The sequence below is a fragment of the Triplophysa rosa genome, linkage group LG17 (assembly GCF_024868665.1).
Source record: "Triplophysa rosa linkage group LG17, Trosa_1v2, whole genome shotgun sequence".
NCBI classification, from domain to species: Eukaryota; Metazoa; Chordata; class Actinopteri; order Cypriniformes; family Nemacheilidae; genus Triplophysa; species Triplophysa rosa.
In genome coordinates, this window is record NC_079906.1 from 5,339,828 (window position 1) to 5,367,827 (window position 28,000).

A 28,000-nucleotide genomic window follows, 5' to 3' on the forward strand; every position below is an offset into this window, starting at 1 on the left:
GATGTGGCGCTGCGCGCTTCCTGTCTGCGTTTAGCCCAGAGATCCCCATCTATCCCCTGAGTTCACTGCAGTGTCTGTCCCCGGACGGTTAAAACACACATATTTCCAATCATGGCTGTGAACCTGAGCAAAAACGGCCCGACCCTCACCGCGGCCTATAACGAGGTGGTGGATGAGAAATCGGAGACTAACTGGTGAGTTTATGGTTGTGTTTCTATTACACTCACTGACATATTCACGCTTAGCATGTTAGCTGCTGCTCGAGCTTCTTAAACGCCCCCGATCATCTCCGAAAAGCAAAAGTGCCGCTCGTTTGAATGAACGCAACGTCCGTTTATCACATCACGTGCAGTTATTCTCTAAATATGCTACAGTCGTCCGCTGCAACATGAACAAAACTGTGACTGAATCTTTCGAGAAGACGGTAAGACTATTTCCTCCACTGTTGCTTCCAGGACAGATATCAAATAAGATATCATCAGTAATGCACGTGGTTTACATTCAGTGCAGTTTTGCCTTGCTTTGCATCCCTTTGAGATCAGACGTGAGAGATCAGTTGATCTGATTAGAAGCATATGAACTTTCGAGAAGTTTCTCTGCTGCCCTCTTATTCTCCAATAGCCCTTGTCCATATGGCCAAAATGCTTCCTGCCCACTGTCTGTGACTTCTGCATTTCTGCCTATAGACACGTTTACAAGCAAGAGTTTAAAGTACGCTGTTGTACGATAAAACGAACAGTCTGTTAACACAGAAGTATAGTGTTTGGTATAGCCTACTGGGAGGATGCTGTAAGCCACTTCCTGTAAGCTATACAAGAGGAAGGCCTTTACTCTTTCCCCTCATACAGAAACAATATTATTAATATTTGACAGGTTAACCGGTGAGCAAAGTCCTACAGCCTTATGCTTGATGTGTAGAGTTTCGTTTTCAAGATGTGAAAATGAAGATGAGATGCTCTTGAGGGAGAGAATGAGATGAGTTGGGAGTTTAGTAGGAGTGATTATAACTGACCTACATTAATGAATTACATTCAGGAGTTTTCTCAGTGGTTGAATTAAATCACATAATACAGACATTGGGCTTTTATGAAGTGGGTAAAATAGCTTGTGTGTCATGCAGTCTGGTTTGATTTCTTTGTGTTACACTATATACACTCAAAAAAATGAATTTTGCTGTTTGTTCAATTTACTTAACTTGCTTAAGTTAAATCAACGCAACTTTTGGAAAATTTGGTCACAACATGATTTTTTTATGTTTAGTCATATAACTGAATCCATTCATGTTGGGACAACATAAAGGAGTTGTGTTGTGTTAACATAAAACAGTTACAATTGGGCAGAGGACTTATATTTCCCAGCATGCTTTGCGTATAACTGCATTTTGAGAGTTATTTTCTTAAATAAGTGTTATTTTATGCATTTTCAGTACTTTTTAGTGTTTAATGTTCATTTATCTTTAAGGTTTTGTAGAGTTTGTTATATTTTTGAGTTTTGTGGTTACCATTGTTCAGAAAAGCATGCCTTTGGTTAGGTCGTGGGCGGTTACACTCCTTTATTTGAGTTTCTGTTGAGTTCTATTAACTCAATATCTTCTTATTGAAGTTAAGTGAAGTAATGTCTAATTAATGTTAAAATGTATAATATAAAAAATGTTTTTGAGTGCTTTCATTAAATAATCCAATTGATAAAATTGGGTTTTCTATATTAGTTTTATATCAAATATGCATGTATATGACACAAATTAATTTAATCAAGACTACTAAAAAAGTTAAATTCATACAACAAGATTATAAAGAATCATTTCAAACAAATTAGATTTTATTCGAATTAAGTTCGTTCAACAACTTTTTTTTTGAGTGTAGAAGGGGTGTAATGATACACTCAGCTCATTATTTGTTACAATACAAGATATTGGGTTTATAATACGATAGGATCACAACAATATTAACAAAATAAAAAAAACTAGGGCTGTGCAATTAAGTGTAATAAGTTTTTAATTATGGCTTCCAACAATTATGAAAGCAAAATAATTGAAGTAAAACAATTTTTGTGCCGCATTTCGTCTCGTTTCTTTGTGTTATTTTTATGTTATTTATTTGAAAGTATTATCAAATTGAATCGAGTGTTACATTTTTATTTATTAATCATTTTAAAGTAATCGTGTTAAAAAATCGTGGTCTCAACATTGGGCAAAATAATCGCGATTCCAATTTTTGTCATAATCTAGAAGCCCTAATTTAAATTTAAAACAGATTTTTTCCAAAACATCTAAAACATTTTTTGTTGTACAAACAAATTGTTATAGACTTGATAACGTTGAAGGTTTCCTGAAACTTCTGTATGTAAATGTATACAAATTAAATAGGCCTGTCACGAAATTAAACGAAATTGTAACTTAAAATTTAAAAATCAGACAACTAGCAGAGAGCAGTAGAAGCACACACAAAAAAATCAATATTATACATGTTTTATATAGTAGCTCAGACATCATATTGTTATAAAATAAATAAGCCAGAGCTCTAATACATCATATAATTTTGGATAACATCAAGTTTTGCACAAAATAGAATCCATGCCAGCTCAAGTGGCAAATCACGGGTATAAAGCTAGTAGCTACTAGTAGTGCCATTTCATTGTTTTGCTGATACCTGAGAGGTAAATATGAATCAATGAAAGTAATTTCGCTACTAGCCTCTAGATTTTCAACCGCAGTGTATATATTGTCCACCCTTGTTTGTAGTTATCAGATATAATACCCATAGTGTTACTAGCTGCTGATTAGTCTGTTTATAATGGGCTACCAATGCTTTGTGAGTTTGTGAGGGCACCTTTCAGACCTTGTATTTGCATACATGAAAGGCAGACGGGTATTCCAGTGATGATATTACTTAGGCGAAGTCAACAGTTTTCATTCGTCAGTAGAAAGTAAATTTCAAGTATAGGTCAACTTAACATTGCTAAGTAAAGAACCAGCTCTGTAACAATTGCAGTTTTCATTTCCCTGATAAACCACAGTATGTGACAAAATGCCCTGTCATATAGACCTCACTAGAAACGTAATATAGCTGCAGTTCTTATTCCTCATTTCTACACTTCCTGTTTCTAAAGCTGAAAGAGTGGATGTAACAAAGAAGAAGTTGACACAGTTCCTTTGAGTACAAGTGTCTTTGTTTAGAGAGAAATCCACAGCAGAATTCACACTCAGTAATGAACACATAACATTACGACCAGGACATATTTCAGCCCAAAATAACAAATGTTTTTGCACCATTAAGATTTTTTTCTACAGTAACATTTCCTTCCTCACATAACCCATGTACATAAACATTATCGTCGTGAAAACCCTTTATGCTCATTTAAATTTCATAACAGTCATTTACAATGCAAGAACTGTCATTACGTCACAAATAAATTCACAGTCCAAAAAAATAGCAAATTGTATTTTATCTTGCATAGTTTTATTCAGGCTTTTAAAGGATATTGTCATCAACTGTTTTTTGTTGGCATCTGCCATGACTTTTATTATATTACGGTAATTCATAATAAAATTATTTTCGTTATGTCACAAAAATAATGCCAAAAACGAACACAGAGGCCAATGCTTTTACTTCGCATGGTTTTATTTAAGGTTTTTAGTAATGATGTCACCAACAGGTCTTTTTATCTTTAAACACGTGACGGATGAATTTACTTCAAAATATTGTATAGTTTGATCGGTTGCCTGTTTATTTTTACTTTTTTATTTGCAGGGTCCTCTTCACATATGAGGGCAACACCAATGACATCCGCCTGGCAGAAAAAGGAGGTTAGTTTTCTTCTGACACTGATCGTATAGACGCACACAAATGGTCAATGAGTATTTTGTATATATGGAATGTTACACCTGCCTGTTTTCCACATGCTGGTTCTGCTGTGTGGTGCAAAGGCTGGCAGGGTAACGGGTTACCTTAATCCACCAATCTGCCAGCTGTGTCTGTCCTTGCGTGCCCTTGGGCGCACTTTCTCTCTAGATTTTTTTTGTGCCAGCTGGTACACACGCACACGTATTTTTTATTACTTGCATTATTCCCTTAGATGTCTGCTTTTTGTTTCCATAAAGCATTTTATTTAAGGATAAACGTATGTACCACAACTTAGGTTTGTTATGTCATGGTTTATAAGCTAGACACAACAAGGATGCCCAAAATACCAAAAAGTGGTTAATGCAAACAGTGTCAGTCTACGTCCAACTGTAGCCAGCAGCTGTGGTTTTGCAGTATGACACTTAATTTGAATAATTTAAATGAGAAATTTGTTGAACCAAGTAGATACTATCAAGGACAGAGCCAGATTTATCTAAAGATTTGTTCAGACTTGCTACACGTGAGAAGGAAATGAAGCAAAGAACACAGAGGCCATGATTAAAGCCTGTTGACGGAAAGCATAAACCCCATAACCATTAGCGTGACTGTTGACTGTTTACGTTTGCCAGTTACAGAACTGACGTGCGGTCATGGCTATGTGGTTTTTGACTATTGTAAATCATCCAAAAAGATTTGGGAGACCACGAGCATCATGCTTGATAGAACTTGATTTGGCTTCGCTCGTAATGTTAGTGTGTGATCGAATCATGTGTTTATATTTTCAGATGGTGGTCTGGAGGAGATGGTCGAGGAGCTGAACAGCGGGAAGATCATGTACAGTTTCTGTCGCGTTAAAGACCCCAATTCTGGTCTTCCCAAATACGTCCTCATCAACTGGGTAAGTAATTCTTTGCTATGTGAACTGAAAAAATCCCAAAATCTAAATGGTAGAGATTATTAGGTTTTACAAAAGTTAAGGACGAGTACAAGATCAGTTCACCCTAGTACAAGAGTAGTTCACCCAAATATGAAAATTCGCTCATCATTTACTCACCCTCATGCCATCCCTTTTTCAGCTAAACGCAAACAAATGGTTTTATGTTAAATGCTGTCATGTTATCTACACATATGGGGCGGGGCATCAATAAAGTAATTCAAATGACTCCAGTGGGTTTGTAAATGACCTCTGAAGCAAAATTGTGAAGGAAAACGATTCATATTTTGAGTTTATTTTGTGAAATTAAAATCAAATTAAATTATGGCAAAACGTTGATAACTTTAAATCTCATTTCATGATTCGCTAATCTGGGATGGCATGAGAATGAGAATATTGAAAGGATTTTTTTATTTGGGTGAACTAATTCTTTAAAGCAACAGATGGGCTAAAATTGTTGGTTTAATATTATACAAAATGTATTGTTTATTTTATAATGCAAATATTAATTTGTGATAATAACAACAAATTCATGCTGAAGAATAACATTTTGATGATATGATTTTTAATAAAGGGTGTTAAGATAATATTATCAAGCATTTTCTTTTTCAGGCACTTGTCATTTGACATTATATTGATATCTTGGGAATACACTTGTAATACTACTATATTATAGATGCATGTTTACAATCCTTTTTTTTTTAAATATACACAAACAAGGAACACACAAATGTATACTGTACCAGAAATACACTGTTTTGATAAAGCACCTTTCAATTGTTTTCTTCAGTATGTTTGGTTTATTAAAATCCAGGTGATAAAATTCAATAGGTGTTAATATTTAATTTTGTCACTGTGTTTTCAGACCGGGGAGGGTGTTAAAGATGCCAGAAAAGGACAGTGTGCAAACCATGTGAGCACCATGGCAAACTTTCTTAAGGTGACTGGCTTTTTTTCTTATTTCGGTGTGTGTTTGTGTATGGAGATATCTTTGTGTCTTTGTTTGTGTGATTAAGCGAACATAAACTCCCAGTACGGCTCACAACGCAGCCATTTTTCAAACAGAATGTTTCTTTCTAAACAGGATGTGACATCATGAATGTGGCTATATCAAGACTTTTGATCTAGAGTTAAAGGGGTCATATGGCACGAATATGTGTTTTTCTGTGTCTTTGGTGTGTTATAAGTTGCCCACGCATGTATTAGACACATAAAATTGCAAAAATTTGTGTCGTGTCGGAACAAAAGATGCATTAAATTGCAAAAGATGCATTAAATTTCACATAAAATTGCAAAAATTTGTGTCGTGTCGGAACAAAAGATGCATTCTATCTAAAAGCGAATGCTCACCCAGACCTGCCTGAAACGCCTCGTGTAACCACACCCCCACAAATCTACGTCAGTTCGTGGTATGATTTGACTAAGACCGCCCAAATGTATACGCAAGTCAGTACTGTCAGTACAATTGCTTTGGACCTGATGTTCCAAATATGGTAAGAGGCGTTACATTCCCACCACACGCTTGCAGTATTCATCCAATCACTACGCACTGGTGAACTGGCCAATCATAGCACACCTCGCTTTTCAGAGCGATGAGCTTCTTAAAAAATCTGCGATTTCAGAGAGGCCGGGCAAAGAGGAGATACAAACAAGCAGGGTATGTGCAAAATTCAGCGTTTTTGAACCTTAAATCGTGTATACACATTGCGTTACGTCTAAAACAAACGATAATATTTGTTTTAGCCGCGTCATATGACCCCTTTAAAATGAATATTGAAAACTCGTTTGTGTGTGATATTAGATTCAATGTGCTGTGGTGTTTCTGCAGGGAGCTCACGTGACGATAAACGCACGTGCGGAGGAAGACGTGGAGCCTGATGCCATCATGCAGAAAGTGGCGAAAGCCTCAGGAGCTAACTACAGCTTTCACAAAGAGTCTAATCGCTTCAGAGACACGGGACCCCAGGGGCCTGTGGTCAGTGACACACACACACACACACACACAACCATGCTTCTCTACACTCTTAAAACTGTTATGTTAAAAACGACACAATCTGTCTCATTGTCTAGTTAAAAAACAACACATTTTGTGTAACTTTTAACTCAACCTTGTGTTGTTCCTTTTGTTTATGTAACACACAATCTACACAAAATGACACATAATGTTTTACATAATGTGTTAAAATTCCGCCACAGAAAAATAATGTTTTTAATACACATCTTTTTTTATTAGTCTAATAATGCCCCTGTGAATGATTTTGTTCCTGTTTATACACCACATATAACTGCCCACGTCTAATTTATTTTCTTTAACAAAGTAAAATGAAAAAATACTTTTAGCACTGTTTTACAATCAGTAAAAGGTTGTGTGCATTATGTTTTATATATGAAGAGTTTGGTTCCAAAATGAGAAATGATTTCCAAAATCATGATTTTTACTTTTTTTATTATGTTACCATGTTTTTATTGTGTTTGTGTTAGTTAGCTGTATTTTTGAGTTATTATGGCTTAAATCAAAACAAACCAACTGCAGTTTGATTGATATTAATTGGAATGCATTTTGCGACCAGTTTTTGAGACAGTGCGAGCGGTTTTTACAAGCACTCGCGCATAATGTGACCTGCCAATTTGGATTTTTTCGAAGTTGTTATATCTCATTTGAAAAGACGAGTAGATCGCGAGCCCAGCAGTGTAGGCCTATGTGTGTGAGAAGGGGAGAGTCCGGAGCTGCGCGCCATGCGCGTCTGGGTGACTGATGTTTCTCGTTGTAGTCGCGTCAGTCACAGCTCAGCTCATCATTGACAAGTTTATATACACAACGTGGGCGCATTACTACGATTCGCTGTTTGCTGTGACGGATTTTTTGAGCCTGAGGTCGAACGATTTGATATTTAAGACGTTTAAAACAAAATTAACCGCGGAGGATTTCAGAATACGTCATTTATCTGTTGATTACAAAATGACATGCACATTTTCTGTTGGTTCAAATGAATTCAGTACTAATTTGGTCTGGTGTATTTTGAGTTTAAACAGTCTCTTTACTTAGCACTTTTTATTATTCACCCCCATGTCATCCAAGATGTTTATGTATTTGTTTCCTTAGTCGAAAAGAAATGAAGGTTTTTGATGAAAACATTCCAGGATTTTTCTCCATATAGTGGAGAAAAACCTTAATTTTTTTTCGACTAAAGAAACAAATACATAAGCATCTTGGATGACATGGGGTGAGTAAATTATCATGAACATTTGTTTTGAAAATTAACTTATCCTTTAAAGCTTCTCTGTAAGGTCTGCCTCTTTTTAAATGATGAGCAGAATCAAACCACTGTCACCTGCAGCTAAATGCATAGACATGTAGTATTTTAAAACTATTTTAACACATTTACACGTTTACATTTCTGTACAAATTAATTTTGCAGATTTTTCCAAAATTTTAGCACAGAATTAACAAAAAAGTCTGCAGATTCCGTATGACCCTGGAATTGAGTAATGCGTATGTATTTCAGATATACACTATTATTAGTGGGTTTTGCTAAGGCAAGAATTTTTCCTGTGGTTCAAGTTTTACACATTATCAAACTGCGTCTGAAAAAGTTAGTGCAAAGCTTGTCGTTATTGTTTAATGTTGTTGTCTGAGCAGCAGAATGTCGGATGATGGCACAATGGTTCCAGGGTCAGTGCCAGCCCACGGTCTGTTTATCCACAGTGCTGTGTCAGGAATTTCACAGCAAATGAGCCAGAATGCTCAGAATGTGGAACGTGTTGGAATAATACCTCTGCCTCACTCCCAAAAGATCCAAAACCTCAATAGTTTAATGTAAACTTCATTCATAATCAGCACGTTTATGCTTTTAATGATGCTTATGTCCTGTTATAGTTTGTCCAAAGATTAAAATTCTCTCAATTTTTTCACCCTCATACCATCCCAGATGTAAATGACTTCTTTTCTTCAGTTGAACACAGAGACTAATAAGAAATATTTTCATATTCATAATTTAGTATTTCATATTTTTTGACCAAAAGGAACACAGAAATGCCAAATGTTCCTGTCCTAAATCTATTCTGGTCACGTTTTACTACTCACGGTTCTTGTTTTCCCATGCAGGGATCAGTGTACCAGAAGACTAACGCCATGTCGGAAATAAAAAAAACCAACAAAGACAATTTCTGGGCCCAAACGGAGGTAATACAGCATGCATGAGTATTTTTTGGACATATTCACATTCTCGCTAGTCTCGAATGCGATCTTTAGCATTTTTTCCATCCTCGGTTGGCTTAATGCTTTTGTCTCTTCTTCAGAAAGACGAGGAGAAACGTCTTCAGGAGGAGAAGAGGAAGGCAGAGCAGGAGAGACAGAGGATGGAGAAAGAAAGAAAGGACAGAGAGATGAAGGAGGCGGAGTTACGGGAAAGGAAAGCTAAAGAGAGAGCGTCACAGATAGACCAACAGAGGCCAGTAACTTTACTGTCTGTTTCTATGTTGAAGTTGATAACGATTTATTGGCAGGTTCCAAAATGAACGTTCTTTCCACACCGGCCAATGGTGGAGATATTGAAGCTATTCTTTGTATGTCATAATAGAAGCTTTAAACAACCTTATCAAAGCTAGAGATTGTTACTGACCTGTAGTGTTAAACATTTCACATAGTCTTTAATTGGGTGTGTACATTAGTCATTTACATTTAAAAGGTTTTAGCTCAAGTAAATTTTACCATGCCATTGTCAACCTTAAAGGAGTCATATGACACGGCTAAAATTGTACGTGTCTAATACATGCATGGACAATTTATAACACACCAAAGACAGAAAAACAGGTATTCCCGCCATATGACCCCTTTGATCTCATATTATACGTCATTTCCCAACATTATAATTGTGGCCAGTGAAACGCTGACTGGCTAGTAACTTCAAGCCACGGTGGCTGCCGGTGAGCAGAAACGTCTGATTGCTACATTGAATTAGTCCGCCTCCTCTTACAAAATAAAAATATATGAATATTCTGGACAAAACAATGCAGTATATTAAATCATCGCTGTCCTTCTTAAACCTCGTATGTCCAAATTCGCAGTTTTTCAGGAAATGGAAAAACATTGAACTTTTTCGACGACTGCACACAGTGTTGTCAAAGTCGGCAAGCACTTTTAACACCTTATATTGGTCTGATATTTGCAAAACCCCATGACAAACATAAAGGGTGAATAATAATAATGATTTCTTGCGAAAAATTATAAAAATCACGAAATATGGAGATTCGAGGTTTTAGGACAGCAGCAAATTATACATTTCCATATATTGAAACCAAGTACTTATATTTTTCAATATACGAAAAGGTCATTCCTTATGTATTATTCAATGTATTTTAATATATTAACAATGTATTCTATATATTTTCAAAAATATAATAAATAATTTAATATATCAAAAAATATTTTGTTTTCAAAAGGGTTTGCTGATAATAAAATGTGTACTTGGGAACTTACAGTACAGTATTACTTATGTCAGATTTTTTGTAATAAGTTGTTCGATCTTGACTATTTGTATTGAATCTCGCAATTCACACATCACATCAACAAGGGTCAGATTATTGTTCTTACTGTTCTTAACATTACCAACCTTCTTTTGAGAAACATTTGTTTATTTACTCATAGTTGACAGTTGATAAGTGTTCATTTTGGAATCTGTCTGTTTTGTATTGCAGGAAGTACCAACAGCAGCAAGAGGTGAACACTCAAGCCCAAGAGAAGCAGCAGTGGGTAAGCAGCTCTCTCTCTCTCTCAGACACACACACACTTGTGTGGTTTCTTAACTCTGGACATGTTCTGACACGGTTTTTGTGAAGGCACCACCACATGTTTGCAGCTTTCATACTAGCACAAAAACAGACAGGACTGTGTTTGTTTTACCCTAATGTTGAACCACTTCTTATTTATAACGTTAAGGCCCAGTTTCACAGACAAGGCTTAAGGCTAGTCCCAGACTAAAATAAATGTGTGTCTTAACTCAATATAACTTGCCCAGAAATATCTTCAAATATATCCGTGCCATTGTTTTGTCTCAGGATGCAGACCAGGTGATGTATTCTTCTATGGCATTTTTCTAAAAGCGACATAAATATCTTAATTCAATTAAGGCAGAGTCCTGGCATAAGAAACTGGGCCTAAAACATTAAAATGTGTAGGAAAATATCAGTCCTCGTTAGGGATGTAACGATTCACCGTGAGCCGGTTGAAAATCGGTTATAATGAGTGACGATTCAAATCGGTTGAGGCTTGAACTGAATCGCAATAAATGTTTTGAACAGCAGGGGCCGCTATTTTCACTGCAAAGCTAAACTTGGGCATGCTGATATTTCTTAAATGCAAAAAAATCCAAGAAAAGCACAGACAGCAGAGATGGAAACTCGAGTCTGCGACTTAAGTCGCATAAACAGAGACTTGCGACTTGACTTGGACTAGTGGACAGCTGACTCGAGACTTGACTTGGACTCGTGACTCATGAGACTCGTAAAAAATGTAAGTCATTTTGGTAGAACATTTCATTCACATTCTTCCTTTACTTCCCCACATGACAGCATCATATAACACATTTGTCTATTAATTCCCAATCCATTATGTTCTGCAGCAAATGTCACAGCGATTCATCTCTAAACACACAAAGTCAGCATTATTATGTACACGCGCGACGCATCTGCAGGACGCGTGTTCATCGCATAGTTATATAAACGACAAAATGTAGCCAAGTCTTACTTTAGTAGCTTCTGTCCAGACCATTTAAGTGCAGCAGATATTATAATGGATGATTAACTTCAAATAGTTTACATCAGTATTAATTTAGTTGACGAAAACTATAACGAAAATATTCGCTAACGACATGTTTTCACTGACGAAAACGAGACGATAACAAAATAAAAATGAATGCGTGATACCGAAACAGTATAACAAAAATGGACATTTTTGTTAACTTATAAAAACGAGACGAAAATATCCTTGGCGGACATCAGCTTGTGCGCATGTGCTGCTTATCTCATATAAGCGGTAGAGGGAAGTCTCTGGGTAAAGAGGAAGCACTGACACGTGTATTCTGCATCTCCATGCGGTTAACAGTGCGTCTTATTTTCCTTCACAATCACCGGTAAAGCACCACAAACTTGAAGCGCGACTGCAGGCGAGTCACCCTGAAACTCATTACAAAGGCAAGCACGAACATTTTAAATGCCAATGTTAACTTATCCGCTAATTCCAGCTGCTGCATAACGTGAAATACAANAAAGATTTGGGAGACCACGAGCATCATGCTTGATAGAACTTGATTTGGCTTCGCTCGTAATGTTAGTGTGTGATCGAATCATGTGTTTATATTTTCAGATGGTGGTCTGGAGGAGATGGTCGAGGAGCTGAACAGCGGGAAGATCATGTACAGTTTCTGTCGCGTTAAAGACCCCAATTCTGGTCTTCCCAAATACGTCCTCATCAACTGGGTAAGTAATTCTTTGCTATGTGAACTGAAAAAATCCCAAAATCTAAATGGTAGAGATTATTAGGTTTTACAAAAGTTAAGGACGAGTACAAGATCAGTTCACCCTAGTACAAGAGTAGTTCACCCAAATATGAAAATTCGCTCATCATTTACTCACCCTCATGCCATCCCTTTTTCAGCTAAACGCAAACAAATGGTTTTATGTTAAATGCTGTCATGTTATCTACACATATGGGGCGGGGCATCAATAAAGTAATTCAAATGACTCCAGTGGGTTTGTAAATGACCTCTGAAGCAAAATTGTGAAGGAAAACGATTCATATTTTGAGTTTATTTTGTGAAATTAAAATCAAATTAAATTATGGCAAAACGTTGATAACTTTAAATCTCATTTCATGATTCGCTAATCTGGGATGGCATGAGAATGAGAATATTGAAAGGATTTTTTTATTTGGGTGAACTAATTCTTTAAAGCAACAGATGGGCTAAAATTGTTGGTTTAATATTATACAAAATGTATTGTTTATTTTATAATGCAAATATTAATTTGTGATAATAACAACAAATTCATGCTGAAGAATAACATTTTGATGATATGATTTTTAATAAAGGGTGTTAAGATAATATTATCAAGCATTTTCTTTTTCAGGCACTTGTCATTTGACATTATATTGATATCTTGGGAATACACTTGTAATACTACTATATTATAGATGCATGTTTACAATCCTTTTTTTTTTAAATATACACAAACAAGGAACACACAAATGTATACTGTACCAGAAATACACTGTTTTGATAAAGCACCTTTCAATTGTTTTCTTCAGTATGTTTGGTTTATTAAAATCCAGGTGATAAAATTCAATAGGTGTTAATATTTAATTTTGTCACTGTGTTTTCAGACCGGGGAGGGTGTTAAAGATGCCAGAAAAGGACAGTGTGCAAACCATGTGAGCACCATGGCAAACTTTCTTAAGGTGACTGGCTTTTTTTCTTATTTCGGTGTGTGTTTGTGTATGGAGATATCTTTGTGTCTTTGTTTGTGTGATTAAGCGAACATAAACTCCCAGTACGGCTCACAACGCAGCCATTTTTCAAACAGAATGTTTCTTTCTAAACAGGATGTGACATCATGAATGTGGCTATATCAAGACTTTTGATCTAGAGTTAAAGGGGTCATATGGCACGAATATGTGTTTTTCTGTGTCTTTGGTGTGTTATAAGTTGCCCACGCATGTATTAGACACATAAAATTGCAAAAATTTGTGTCGTGTCGGAACAAAAGATGCATTAAATTGCAAAAGATGCATTAAATTTCACATAAAATTGCAAAAATTTGTGTCGTGTCGGAACAAAAGATGCATTCTATCTAAAAGCGAATGCTCACCCAGACCTGCCTGAAACGCCTCGTGTAACCACACCCCCACAAATCTACGTCAGTTCGTGGTATGATTTGACTAAGACCGCCCAAATGTATACGCAAGTCAGTACTGTCAGTACAATTGCTTTGGACCTGATGTTCCAAATATGGTAAGAGGCGTTACATTCCCACCACACGCTTGCAGTATTCATCCAATCACTACGCACTGGTGAACTGGCCAATCATAGCACACCTCGCTTTTCAGAGCGATGAGCTTCTTAAAAAATCTGCGATTTCAGAGAGGCCGGGCAAAGAGGAGATACAAACAAGCAGGGTATGTGCAAAATTCAGCGTTTTTGAACCTTAAATCGTGTATACACATTGCGTTACGTCTAAAACAAACGATAATATTTGTTTTAGCCGCGTCATATGACCCCTTTAAAATGAATATTGAAAACTCGTTTGTGTGTGATATTAGATTCAATGTGCTGTGGTGTTTCTGCAGGGAGCTCACGTGACGATAAACGCACGTGCGGAGGAAGACGTGGAGCCTGATGCCATCATGCAGAAAGTGGCGAAAGCCTCAGGAGCTAACTACAGCTTTCACAAAGAGTCTAATCGCTTCAGAGACACGGGACCCCAGGGGCCTGTGGTCAGTGACACACACACACACACACACACAACCATGCTTCTCTACACTCTTAAAACTGTTATGTTAAAAACGACACAATCTGTCTCATTGTCTAGTTAAAAAACAACACATTTTGTGTAACTTTTAACTCAACCTTGTGTTGTTCCTTTTGTTTATGTAACACACAATCTACACAAAATGACACATAATGTTTTACATAATGTGTTAAAATTCCGCCACAGAAAAATAATGTTTTTAATACACATCTTTTTTTATTAGTCTAATAATGCCCCTGTGAATGATTTTGTTCCTGTTTATACACCACATATAACTGCCCACGTCTAATTTATTTTCTTTAACAAAGTAAAATGAAAAAATACTTTTAGCACTGTTTTACAATCAGTAAAAGGTTGTGTGCATTATGTTTTATATATGAAGAGTTTGGTTCCAAAATGAGAAATGATTTCCAAAATCATGATTTTTACTTTTTTTATTATGTTACCATGTTTTTATTGTGTTTGTGTTAGTTAGCTGTATTTTTGAGTTATTATGGCTTAAATCAAAACAAACCAACTGCAGTTTGATTGATATTAATTGGAATGCATTTTGCGACCAGTTTTTGAGACAGTGCGAGCGGTTTTTACAAGCACTCGCGCATAATGTGACCTGCCAATTTGGATTTTTTCGAAGTTGTTATATCTCATTTGAAAAGACGAGTAGATCGCGAGCCCAGCAGTGTAGGCCTATGTGTGTGAGAAGGGGAGAGTCCGGAGCTGCGCGCCATGCGCGTCTGGGTGACTGATGTTTCTCGTTGTAGTCGCGTCAGTCACAGCTCAGCTCATCATTGACAAGTTTATATACACAACGTGGGCGCATTACTACGATTCGCTGTTTGCTGTGACGGATTTTTTGAGCCTGAGGTCGAACGATTTGATATTTAAGACGTTTAAAACAAAATTAACCGCGGAGGATTTCAGAATACGTCATTTATCTGTTGATTACAAAATGACATGCACATTTTCTGTTGGTTCAAATGAATTCAGTACTAATTTGGTCTGGTGTATTTTGAGTTTAAACAGTCTCTTTACTTAGCACTTTTTATTATTCACCCCCATGTCATCCAAGATGTTTATGTATTTGTTTCCTTAGTCGAAAAGAAATGAAGGTTTTTGATGAAAACATTCCAGGATTTTTCTCCATATAGTGGAGAAAAACCTTAATTTTTTTTCGACTAAAGAAACAAATACATAAGCATCTTGGATGACATGGGGTGAGTAAATTATCATGAACATTTGTTTTGAAAATTAACTTATCCTTTAAAGCTTCTCTGTAAGGTCTGCCTCTTTTTAAATGATGAGCAGAATCAAACCACTGTCACCTGCAGCTAAATGCATAGACATGTAGTATTTTAAAACTATTTTAACACATTTACACGTTTACATTTCTGTACAAATTAATTTTGCAGATTTTTCCAAAATTTTAGCACAGAATTAACAAAAAAGTCTGCAGATTCCGTATGACCCTGGAATTGAGTAATGCGTATGTATTTCAGATATACACTATTATTAGTGGGTTTTGCTAAGGCAAGAATTTTTCCTGTGGTTCAAGTTTTACACATTATCAAACTGCGTCTGAAAAAGTTAGTGCAAAGCTTGTCGTTATTGTTTAATGTTGTTGTCTGAGCAGCAGAATGTCGGATGATGGCACAATGGTTCCAGGGTCAGTGCCAGCCCACGGTCTGTTTATCCACAGTGCTGTGTCAGGAATTTCACAGCAAATGAGCCAGAATGCTCAGAATGTGGAACGTGTTGGAATAATACCTCTGCCTCACTCCCAAAAGATCCAAAACCTCAATAGTTTAATGTAAACTTCATTCATAATCAGCACGTTTATGCTTTTAATGATGCTTATGTCCTGTTATAGTTTGTCCAAAGATTAAAATTCTCTCAATTTTTTCACCCTCATACCATCCCAGATGTAAATGACTTCTTTTCTTCAGTTGAACACAGAGACTAATAAGAAATATTTTCATATTCATAATTTAGTATTTCATATTTTTTGACCAAAAGGAACACAGAAATGCCAAATGTTCCTGTCCTAAATCTATTCTGGTCACGTTTTACTACTCACGGTTCTTGTTTTCCCATGCAGGGATCAGTGTACCAGAAGACTAACGCCATGTCGGAAATAAAAAAAACCAACAAAGACAATTTCTGGGCCCAAACGGAGGTAATACAGCATGCATGAGTATTTTTTGGACATATTCACATTCTCGCTAGTCTCGAATGCGATCTTTAGCATTTTTTCCATCCTCGGTTGGCTTAATGCTTTTGTCTCTTCTTCAGAAAGACGAGGAGAAACGTCTTCAGGAGGAGAAGAGGAAGGCAGAGCAGGAGAGACAGAGGATGGAGAAAGAAAGAAAGGACAGAGAGATGAAGGAGGCGGAGTTACGGGAAAGGAAAGCTAAAGAGAGAGCGTCACAGATAGACCAACAGAGGCCAGTAACTTTACTGTCTGTTTCTATGTTGAAGTTGATAACGATTTATTGGCAGGTTCCAAAATGAACGTTCTTTCCACACCGGCCAATGGTGGAGATATTGAAGCTATTCTTTGTATGTCATAATAGAAGCTTTAAACAACCTTATCAAAGCTAGAGATTGTTACTGACCTGTAGTGTTAAACATTTCACATAGTCTTTAATTGGGTGTGTACATTAGTCATTTACATTTAAAAGGTTTTAGCTCAAGTAAATTTTACCATGCCATTGTCAACCTTAAAGGAGTCATATGACACGGCTAAAATTGTACGTGTCTAATACATGCATGGACAATTTATAACACACCAAAGACAGAAAAACAGGTATTCCCGCCATATGACCCCTTTGATCTCATATTATACGTCATTTCCCAACATTATAATTGTGGCCAGTGAAACGCTGACTGGCTAGTAACTTCAAGCCACGGTGGCTGCCGGTGAGCAGAAACGTCTGATTGCTACATTGAATTAGTCCGCCTCCTCTTACAAAATAAAAATATATGAATATTCTGGACAAAACAATGCAGTATATTAAATCATCGCTGTCCTTCTTAAACCTCGTATGTCCAAATTCGCAGTTTTTCAGGAAATGGAAAAACATTGAACTTTTTCGACGACTGCACACAGTGTTGTCAAAGTCGGCAAGCACTTTTAACACCTTATATTGGTCTGATATTTGCAAAACCCCATGACAAACATAAAGGGTGAATAATAATAATGATTTCTTGCGAAAAATTATAAAAATCACGAAATATGGAGATTCGAGGTTTTAGGACAGCAGCAAATTATACATTTCCATATATTGAAACCAAGTACTTATATTTTTCAATATACGAAAAGGTCATTCCTTATGTATTATTCAATGTATTTTAATATATTAACAATGTATTCTATATATTTTCAAAAATATAATAAATAATTTAATATATCAAAAAATATTTTGTTTTCAAAAGGGTTTGCTGATAATAAAATGTGTACTTGGGAACTTACAGTACAGTATTACTTATGTCAGATTTTTTGTAATAAGTTGTTCGATCTTGACTATTTGTATTGAATCTCGCAATTCACACATCACATCAACAAGGGTCAGATTATTGTTCTTACTGTTCTTAACATTACCAACCTTCTTTTGAGAAACATTTGTTTATTTACTCATAGTTGACAGTTGATAAGTGTTCATTTTGGAATCTGTCTGTTTTGTATTGCAGGAAGTACCAACAGCAGCAAGAGGTGAACACTCAAGCCCAAGAGAAGCAGCAGTGGGTAAGCAGCTCTCTCTCTCTCTCAGACACACACACACTTGTGTGGTTTCTTAACTCTGGACATGTTCTGACACGGTTTTTGTGAAGGCACCACCACATGTTTGCAGCTTTCATACTAGCACAAAAACAGACAGGACTGTGTTTGTTTTACCCTAATGTTGAACCACTTCTTATTTATAACGTTAAGGCCCAGTTTCACAGACAAGGCTTAAGGCTAGTCCCAGACTAAAATAAATGTGTGTCTTAACTCAATATAACTTGCCCAGAAATATCTTCAAATATATCCGTGCCATTGTTTTGTCTCAGGATGCAGACCAGGTGATGTATTCTTCTATGGCATTTTTCTAAAAGCGACATAAATATCTTAATTCAATTAAGGCAGAGTCCTGGCATAAGAAACTGGGCCTAAAACATTAAAATGTGTAGGAAAATATCAGTCCTCGTTAGGGATGTAACGATTCACCGTGAGCCGGTTGAAAATCGGTTATAATGAGTGACGATTCAAATCGGTTGAGGCTTGAACTGAATCGCAATAAATGTTTTGAACAGCAGGGGCCGCTATTTTCACTGCAAACCTGAACGTGGATGCTGATATTTCTTAAATGCAAAAAAATCCAAGAAAAGCACAGACAGTATTAGTTTGTTTATATTAAAGAGACTTTTTCTATTATTAATTTGTTATAAAATTGCAGTTTAGTTTTGTTATTTGATATAAAACATTATTTTATTATACAAAGAAACGTGAAGCATTTAAGAAATAATGCAAGGGATGTTGTTCATTTCTAATTTGTTTCAACTCATTTTTTTAAAATAAATCGTGAGTAAATCGTGAATAAATCGCATTGTGAGATCAGAATCGTGAATCGCATCGCATCGTGAGCTGAGTGAATCGTTACATCCCTAGTCCTCGTAGAATTCCTGCTGTGTAACTGTAATGCATTTAGCTAAAACTGGATTTTATGTGACAACAGGAAAACCGATAACTATGAATATGAAGTTTTAAATTGTTCTTCATTTTTAGTCCATGCTACAGCTAATGATAACCGTACGGACGAAAAATATCATTGGCATCACTTATATCCTCAGGAGTATTCCATTGTACAAACAAAACTACCGAAAATGCGTTCAGCCAATCAGATCGAAGTTTGTGAGTTTTCTTACCAACATGCATCATTTATGAACAAATCATCAGAATGCCATCCAGGGCCTTAACTAATGATTGGTTAAAAACTAGTATTTCAGGTCAGGTTTCTTTTTTCTAGCACAGTCATTTTGTCTTTAGTTTTCCATTTTAAGAGCAGTTTAACACTTCTCCCTCCACATTAATAACCCTCAAACCATATTTCCAAAATACGCTCTTGACAGCTCAACCGAGCAGCTGTCACAGAAATGAGAAATGTTGTTCAGAATCTGTGGTTTGGTATGTAGGCCATACGCACAGGGGACACTGACACGCATGTGAAGTTTGTCCTAGATGACTCAAAGATCAGGGGTCCACGGCTGATTCATTTTGAAAAACTGATCTGTGCTTCAAATCCTAGCGCATTTTCGGCCATCCAATGGTTTTATTTTAATTCAGGAAATCACGATGTGGTTGCAAATTTGCATCTGTGTATTTTAAACAACTGTTTCTGCCACACCAGATCCGCTCGCTTTATTGTTTGTAAAAAGCTGTTTTGCGTGTTCTGGTTTTTTGTGGCCGTGCATAAAAATGCTCAGCTTCAGAGTATTTCATACACTTTTGAGCACCAGTCTGATCACTGGGTTTTGAGACACAGGACGCATGAATGAGACGAAATGTGTTGATGTTCATCAGGAGGAGCAGGAGAGGGAGGGGACCGCACAGCAGAAACCCTTTAAACGCGGAGAATCGGTGGAAAAAGCTAACGTGAGTGAGAGAAGGTCGACAATTCTCTTCTGGCCTCAGGAAAGCAGAACAACTGATGCTGACTTTCTTTTCACTGTCTTTCTTCCACAGTCGTTGTCTGTCTTTTATTACACCATGCTGCTTTAGTTTCTATTTTATTCCCCATAAGTGCCTCGGTCGAGCCTCTGCTCTATTTCTCTGTGATTTCATTGCCGTTTATAAAACAAATACTCGTAGTGCTGAATGCTGATTGCTTGCAGCATCCATGGGGGCCAGTTACAGACCTGCGCTTAAGGACAATTTTATCTGGTGGACTTAATGGAATTGCATAATAATCTAATGATTTATAACTTTTTTTGTTAATAATGAACAAAAATTCGTTTTTGGATAGGGGCATCGAAAATCACGCTAATTTAAAACCAAGTTATTAGAAAGAGCCATATCATTTAACCATGTTAAGATGTCCGTGCCACACATAACCTGCAATTTTATATTTCAAACAGAGATGGCGATAGAGAGGCAGAGTTACGCATTGCAGCTTTAATACATTTTCTTAGTATAGCGTTGTTGTTTTTGGTTCTTTATATAAAGTAATTCATATTTTTATAATGTTAAATGTACACTGAGCTGGTAATGAAAAGCACATACTTCTTGAGTTGGCTACCTTTAACTATGAGCCAGCACACCAGTATTTGAGCATAAAATATCCTCATAAAAAACTGCCTTAAAGGGATAGTTCACCAAAAAAAATGATTTACTTGACCTCAAGTTGTTCCAGACATGTATAAAATGTCGTTGTTCTGTTAAACACAAAGAACGATCATTAGAAAAATGTTAGCAACTGAGATTTCTGGGGCACCATTGACTACCATAGTAGTACTAGAACCTAAATTCTTCAAAATATCTCATTTTGTGTTCAACATTTTTTTCCCACTATGGTAGTCAATGGTGCCCCAGAAATCTCAGTTGCTAACATTTTTCTAATGATCATTCTTTGTGTTGAATTAAACAAAGAAATGTATACAGGTTTGGAACAACTTGAGGGTAAGTAATTCATGACTGAATTTTCATTTTTGGGTGACCTATGCCTTTAAGAGGCCTGTCGCGTACTTGTGTGCTTGTTTCTGTCAGTAACAGCCTTAAAAGCATGCAAAGCATGCATGCACTTCAAACATCCACCAGAAATATTGCAACATATTTATGCAACATTTTGCAAAACTCTAATCCAGATCTGGTAGTGTTGGATGAACAGGATTGAATTCTCTCTCTCCTCTCTCTCCGTTTTTAATGTCAGCACTCACTCTGGATCTCTGGATCTGGCTGCTATCTTCTGACAGACTCAATGTAGTATCACAAGTGTTATCAGTCGAGTAACATTTGTGTGTGTTTGTAACAGGCAGCGGCGTCTCTCATCTCCCAGCGCTCCGTTAATCCCCGAGAAATGTTCAAACAGAGAGAGATGGGTATCCACCCGACTAACACAGACAACTCTCCATCCAGTCCAAAACCAGGTACATGTTTCTATATGCAAACTTCCAGAGGTATCTCTCCGTGCATGCGGCATAACTTTGCAATGTTGACTGTTATTCTTCATTCTTTTCCACGTGCGTCTGTCTGAAATGCGACCGTCGTTAAACGCCCCGTGGTTCTTCTGTCTAATGCAATGTTTGTGGTCTCTTCCTCTGCGTACGCCCCCGTCAGCCCCCTGTCAGCTCGACTTCTCTTTGTCGTTTTCTGTTCTGTGTATCTCAGGGCGGTTGAACAGCCCTTTTCTGTCCAAGCAGTCATGTGATCCAGAGCCATTGCGTTCTCCTGTGCGTCAGGCCTCGCCCTTACGAGCCAGAGGTACACACGCTCACCTTATCATGTCTTCCTTATCTCACTTTCAGAAAGTGTCTCCATACTCATTTTTTGCTCTTCCTCTCTTTGCGTGGCGTTTTGTCTGTTCAGACTAACAACTAACCAAGTCACTCACAAATTCTTTGTGCTTGCTTGAAGATTTAGTTGATCCTTCGCCTTAAAATAGAAGTGTGAGACATTAATGTGCTGGATTCCTGGGTTGCAGTGTGTGTGTGTGTGTGTAAACATTGTGTGTGTTTGTTTGCATTGTGCACTTGTTCAAGTCACAGATTGGCACAAACTAGGACTGGGCAGTGTGAAATTATACACTGAGATCTGATTTAGATACCAAAATGTTTAAACTGCAGTAAATCAAAGTCACAGTTAAAAAAAACTGGCACCAGGAAGTAAACCGTTGCATGTGGTCATATTCAGTGTATATGGGGTTGTGTATAACGGGAGAGATTTTGTTTTGACGCGTCACAACATGCTGCTTGCAACATCACGATTTGCACGATTTGCGGTCACAGGTGAAAAACACAGCATATGCTGGTTTGGTATGTTTTGATGCTGGTTTGTGCTGGTTTAAGCTGGTCCACAGCGCTGGTCAAACCAGCATCAAAACATACCTAACCCAGTATATGCTGTTTTTTTCAACAGGGATGTCAGGTTTAATAGCTTTGAACGAGACTCAGACATGTCAGATTTATAAGATTTAACCGTGTGATGTCTTAATGTTAATGATGCCAGACCTGTCATTCATTACTTATCATTAATATGTACAGCCTCGGAAAAAACGAAGAGACCATTTCAATTTTTCGTTCAGTCAGCATTTCTAGATGTATTGTGGCCATTTCAGTCCAGTGTCTGTTGAATTTCAATTATATCCAACCTCAGGAGTGACATAAAGTCATCCAACAGCAACGTGAAAGACGGACAGCATGACAAGACACGTGGAAACTGTGATAAAAATCAAGGTTATCACATAAGAAAATCATTGTTGAACTTTTCCCTAATACATGTACAACTGTTGTTGTGTCGCTTGAAGGTGAATATGAACTTGTTTTCTTTGCAGTATTTGAGGTCTGTACAAATACAGAGCATCTTTTCTGTTATTTTTCTCCAGTTTTCATTTTCTGCAAATAAATGCAAATCGAAACAAATGAAGTTCCAAAATGAGATAACTTAAAGATTGTTCAAAAATCATGTTTTTATTGTGTTAGTTTGCTGTATTTTTCAAGTTATTACGGCTTAAATCAAAACAAACCAACTGCAGTTTGATTGATATTAACTGGAATGCACAATAAAAAAACATGATTTTTGAACAATTTTAAAAACGGAGTTATCTCATTTTGGAACTCATCAAAGAAAAACTGAAATGGTCTCTTAATTTTTTTCCGTGGCTGTATATATATATATATATATTTTTTTTTTTTTTTTTCAGAGAAAGATAAGCATATTGCTTAAATGCACTAGAAATCATCTTGGATAAAAGCTCCAGCCAAATGCACTTATTTTATATATTGTAATACGTACTACTATCATGGTATAACTTTTTTTTCATATCGTGATTTAAGATTCTGCTGGTCATACTGCTGACTCCTAGCTTGAGCCCTTGACTCCGCCCCTCTGTGGTGCAGTGTGTCAAAGTGGAAATCTAGCTGACCTATAGTGTGTGTTGTTACGATGCATGTGGGTGTTCTGTGTATCCATGCATGTGTGTGTTCTTGAGTAGAACCCAGTTTTGAGGAACAGCCCAGATCTCAGTATGTGGAACCAGAACCTGAACCTGAGCCTGAGCCTGAGCCAGAATACGAAGGTGGGATTCATGCATTCATTCTTTTTGGTTGCTGCATTCCTTTATATCTTAGAAAATTTGTCAAGAATGTGGATGGCTTATTATTCACCCCAAAATCAAAAGAAACTTGAAAAAAAATATATTTTGTCAAATGAAAATGAAGCAGTGTTTTATGGTTTAAGACCATAAAACACCCAGGATATGTTGTACTGGTTTTAATTTATGCTTTAATGATTTTTTTACTGGATTACAGTAACTGGAATGTATTGAGACTTAGGCCTGCCGAGATGCTTAGATGTCGTAAAAATAATTTTAAAATAAATAAAATGTTTACGATGTAAAATAAATGTTTACAAATCATACAAAATATGTTTTCTTTTGATTTTGTTTTTATTCATCTGCTTCATTACTCATCCTCAGCCCCACTATTGAGTTTTGTTATGTGACAGCGCCACTGTGTGGGATATTGTGTTATTACAAAAGACAAAGTTAATGACTGTCTCTCATTGTTTTTGATGTTTCAGATGTTCAAGTAGCCAGTGATCATTATGAAACGCACATAGAGTCTCAGCTGCCATATGAGGCGATAGTGGAACCAGACAACATCTATGAAGAGCCTGCACCGGTACATCACACAGAACCAGAACCCCACTGTTCTTACTGACCTTACATCATTTTTTGTCTTGGACTGTGACTCATTTCTGAATGAAACAGTTTAGTAGGAAAATAATATACCGTGGGACTTGATTTGATCTGTTGACATTTAAATAGACTGCAGATATCAGGCTGTGATATTACTGCTTTATATTACTTTCCCCACCCACACAGCCTTGATTACATCAGCAGGAAAGTCATTTCATCCACGGAGAAAGTTATTACATTTTGAAGAAAATATTATGAAAACAAACGTGTGCTTTCATAATAAGATTAGGTCTGTAAATGATTTGGGTTCATGATCTCTTCACAGGTGGAGGAACAGAAAACGTATGATCAGGCTGGTGACCGTGGTGTTTGTGCCAGGGCTCTGTATGACTACCAGGCTGGTGAGTGCTACTCATACTGAGGGTGAATGTGAGTTTGTGTTTTATTGTGCAGATTCAGGAACCGTTTTCTGAAAGATGTTCACACGCTACATACATGTATACTTAAACGTTATGTTCTGAACCCACTGACATACCCATTTTCCCCACAGTTCCCCATCCTCACTCTTGTTATTACCACTGCTTTTTTGTCAATGCTGCACAGTAGTGTAAAAAACATTCATTCCTAATCATGAAAACCATAAATAAATATGGGAAAAATAAACATGGCAATATTTAAATATGGAACAATAAATATGCGGGAAATATAGGTTTTAGCGGCAACAACGTAAACAAACGTTATGTGGCCCAAACTTAAGAAAGCTTGGAACCATTAACTGTTGAGTAGTTTTAACTCAATTTCATTGAAAAAAAGCAGGACTTTACCACCATGTTAATCTGTTTATCAAATCTTAATCCATCATCGAAAATAAAATCCAGATTTTTAACCCAGGGCTTTACTGAAGAGGTTAAATCGCCAAGATTTACATTTGGAGTACGTGAGTCCGACAGACCAAACACAATAATTTCAGTTTTTCTCTCATTAAAATAAAAAAAATGTAAAACATTTTTTTGAAAACTTTGGGCCAGGTGCGTCCAATGAAGCTGTCTATAAAAAACAAATGAAGGCTTTATTAAATAAATATACAAATAAATAAAAAGGAAATGACATAAATAAATATAGAAGAAATAAACATGGCAATATTTAAATATGGGGGGAAAATTTGGAAAAGAAATAAATGCATAATTAAATAAATATACACATAAATAAAAGATAAAAATAACATTAAAATAAATTACATAATAAAAAATATGGAAAAATTAAACATGGTTATATATAAATATGGAAAAAAGAAATAAATATGATATACAAATAAATAAAAGATAATAATAACATTTAAATAAATAAAATAATCAAATGTTAACTTAAAAATAATAACAGCAAAATTAACTTTAAAGGAAACAGTAATACAAAAATACATTAAGAACAAAATTTCGTAGGTGTTTATTCAAGTCATTTATTTTGTTTATAAATTTTTCTATTACATTTTATTATTACATCTATCTATCTGTCTGTCTGTCTGTCTGTCTGTCTCTTAACAAGACATACAAGACTGTGATTGATAAATACCATAAATATGTAGGCCATTGCCTTATAAACATAGTACACACATATTGGCTTAACAGGCATTTACATCATTATGTACACAACGATGTACGATGTGTGTTTAAAAAGTTAATAGCGGAATAGTTGATTACCTATGATTTCTTATTTTCATTGCTTGTGATTGGTCATTTGTGTGTGTATCTCCTCAGCGGATGACACCGAGATCTCATTTGACCCTGATAATATCATTACCAGCATTGAGATGATCGATGAAGGCTGGTGGCGAGGATACGGTCCGGACGGTCATTTTGGAATGTTTCCGTCCAATTACGTTGAACTTATCTAACACAGCTCAACCTATCCCGCACCCTCCATCGGAGTCGGCCTGCGTTGATTTGTCCTGCGCAGATTCAACAGATCTCTGGGGCTTTGAGCAAAATGGGATCGGTATATTTGATTGAAAAGACTGAAACTAAAATCATGCACCAAAAGAGTGGTAATCATGTGATCGGGGGTATTTAAACTCTTGAAAGTGATCTTCTGTATACTGTATTGGTAGTTTTCTTTTGTTCGTATTATTTCATTTCAAGCTGTCCATTAATTTCACAAAACAATACTGATGCTGGCAGACGCCCTCAGCAGAGACGACCCAATAGTTGCAGGAATCCTTGTAATATGGACGGGATGAAAGTCATGCTTGTGATGTTGTTCCCGTCACATCTTTTTAGACTGAACCTTTGTGCGGTTTTTCTTTTTAGCTTTTCAAACATTAAGATTTCAACATAATAAAGGAAACATTTTTCTGTTTTCGAGATGTTCAGCGCAGCTAAGTTTATAGTTTGAACGTAATTTTGCCTTGATTTTGTCCTCTCCACAAGACTGGGTTGGACTGCCTTGGTTTTTTTTCCACAGATGTCTTGGTACAGTGTTTACTGAGAAATAGACGTGACAAGTTAATTTGCTGTTTCCTATAGTCAGCTTTGGTTTTGATGGTATTGTCACCATAGCTGTTAGCTTCAGTGCTTAAGAATCAGCGTGGGTTTAACATTTCTTTAAGACTTGTATACCACAGCTTTCCTGTCTACTCAGAAATGTGGAAAATATTAATACTGTGATTTTTAGGTTTCAGGGATCCGTCATTCTGTCATCTTACTGCCTTGGGGTCTCGGGTTGGGTCTGTATTACACGTGTGACGCCTGTATGCCGAGTATTTGAGTGGATGCACCAAGACTCGAATAAAATCACATCAGTTGTTTCTCCACTCTTTTGATTTTTATTAATCACGTACTTGCATATACTGTCAGTGGGGAGGTAGAGTATTTTTGTGGAGATTTTCAAGATTTATTTTAATAAAGACCCATATGGAAACATCAAAAGATCATAAAATCGTTTGACAGTGTGGTGTTAGACACGTTGTTAGAGGTCATTGTGAATATCTAACAAGTCTGAACAATGTTGTTACTTACATTAAAAGAATAAATTAAAGAGTTTTAAAATGGAACGAAAACCGCTTCCTTGTGTTTGTCCTTTGGCTGTAAAGGGTACAAGCGCTACTCCAGTCACAAGCTACAAAGTTTGCAGTTTTTATTTCTGCGCGTTTGCTTCTCTTAAATTGCAGAAAGACGCCCATCAAGCACTTCTCGAAATTCTTTTTTGAATGACAATACAAAAATTAACCATGGTTAAACTATAGTGACTGTAGTGTTTTGAAGTAAAACAAGTAAAGAGAAATTGACCATGTTCTCACTATAATAACCATAACATTGTCATTTTACTATATTAAACCATGGTTAATGTTCAAAAGGACTTTCAGTGCCCCAGATACAGGCGATTACGCAAGAAAATGTGCACTAATATTACAGTTATGTGTAACACTTTACAATAAGGTTGTATTTGTTAACATTGAGAAATATATTTACTAACAACATAAAATACAATATAGTTGTTCTGCATTTATTAATTCTTGTTAATGTTATGTCAGTACAGTTATTTATGTTTGTGGTACATAGACTGTCATTAACAGATAGAGCTTTTGATTGTGAAGAATGTATTTCTGAAACGAACATAAAGTAAGATTAATAAATGCAGTAGAAGTATTGTTCACTGTTAGTTTATGCTAGCAAATGCACTAATTGTTAAAGGGAAGCTCCACCCCGAAATGAAAATTCTGTCATGAATTACTCCCCATAATTCATATTTGAAGGAATGTTAGCAACTGAGATTTCTGGGGCATCAACTACCATAGTAGGAAAAATATAAATGGTTTTCAA

General features: G+C 36.4%; 1 protein-coding gene across 1 annotated transcript; it reads left to right on the forward strand.

Annotated features, from left to right (window-relative positions):
- Positions 1-27,230, forward strand: dbnlb (drebrin-like b). Its single transcript, XM_057356863.1, has 14 exons — positions 1-194; positions 3,750-3,805; positions 4,628-4,740; positions 5,642-5,716; positions 6,605-6,751; positions 8,882-8,959; positions 9,076-9,227; positions 10,474-10,524; positions 19,937-19,941; positions 21,307-21,417; positions 23,481-23,564; positions 24,068-24,168; positions 24,511-24,586; positions 25,940-27,230. Exons 1-14 carry the CDS (start codon positions 112-114, stop codon positions 26,074-26,076), a joined length of 1,269 nt encoding a protein of 422 aa, XP_057212846.1. The 5' UTR covers positions 1-111; the 3' UTR covers positions 26,077-27,230.
- The last annotated feature ends 770 nt before the right edge of the window (positions 27,231-28,000 follow it).

Excerpts from the sequence above, each read along its gene's own strand:
- dbnlb (XM_057356863.1), top strand. The coding sequence starts at position 112 with ATGGCTGTGAACCTGAGCAAAAACGGCCCGACCCTCACCGCGGCCTAT. Across the intron at positions 4,741-5,641 it reads AATACGTCCTCATCAACTGG|ACCGGGGAGGGTGTTAAAGA; the intron begins GTAAGTAATTCT and ends CTGTGTTTTCAG. Across the intron at positions 23,565-24,067 it reads GCCTGAGCCAGAATACGAAG|ATGTTCAAGTAGCCAGTGAT; the intron begins GTGGGATTCATG and ends TTGATGTTTCAG.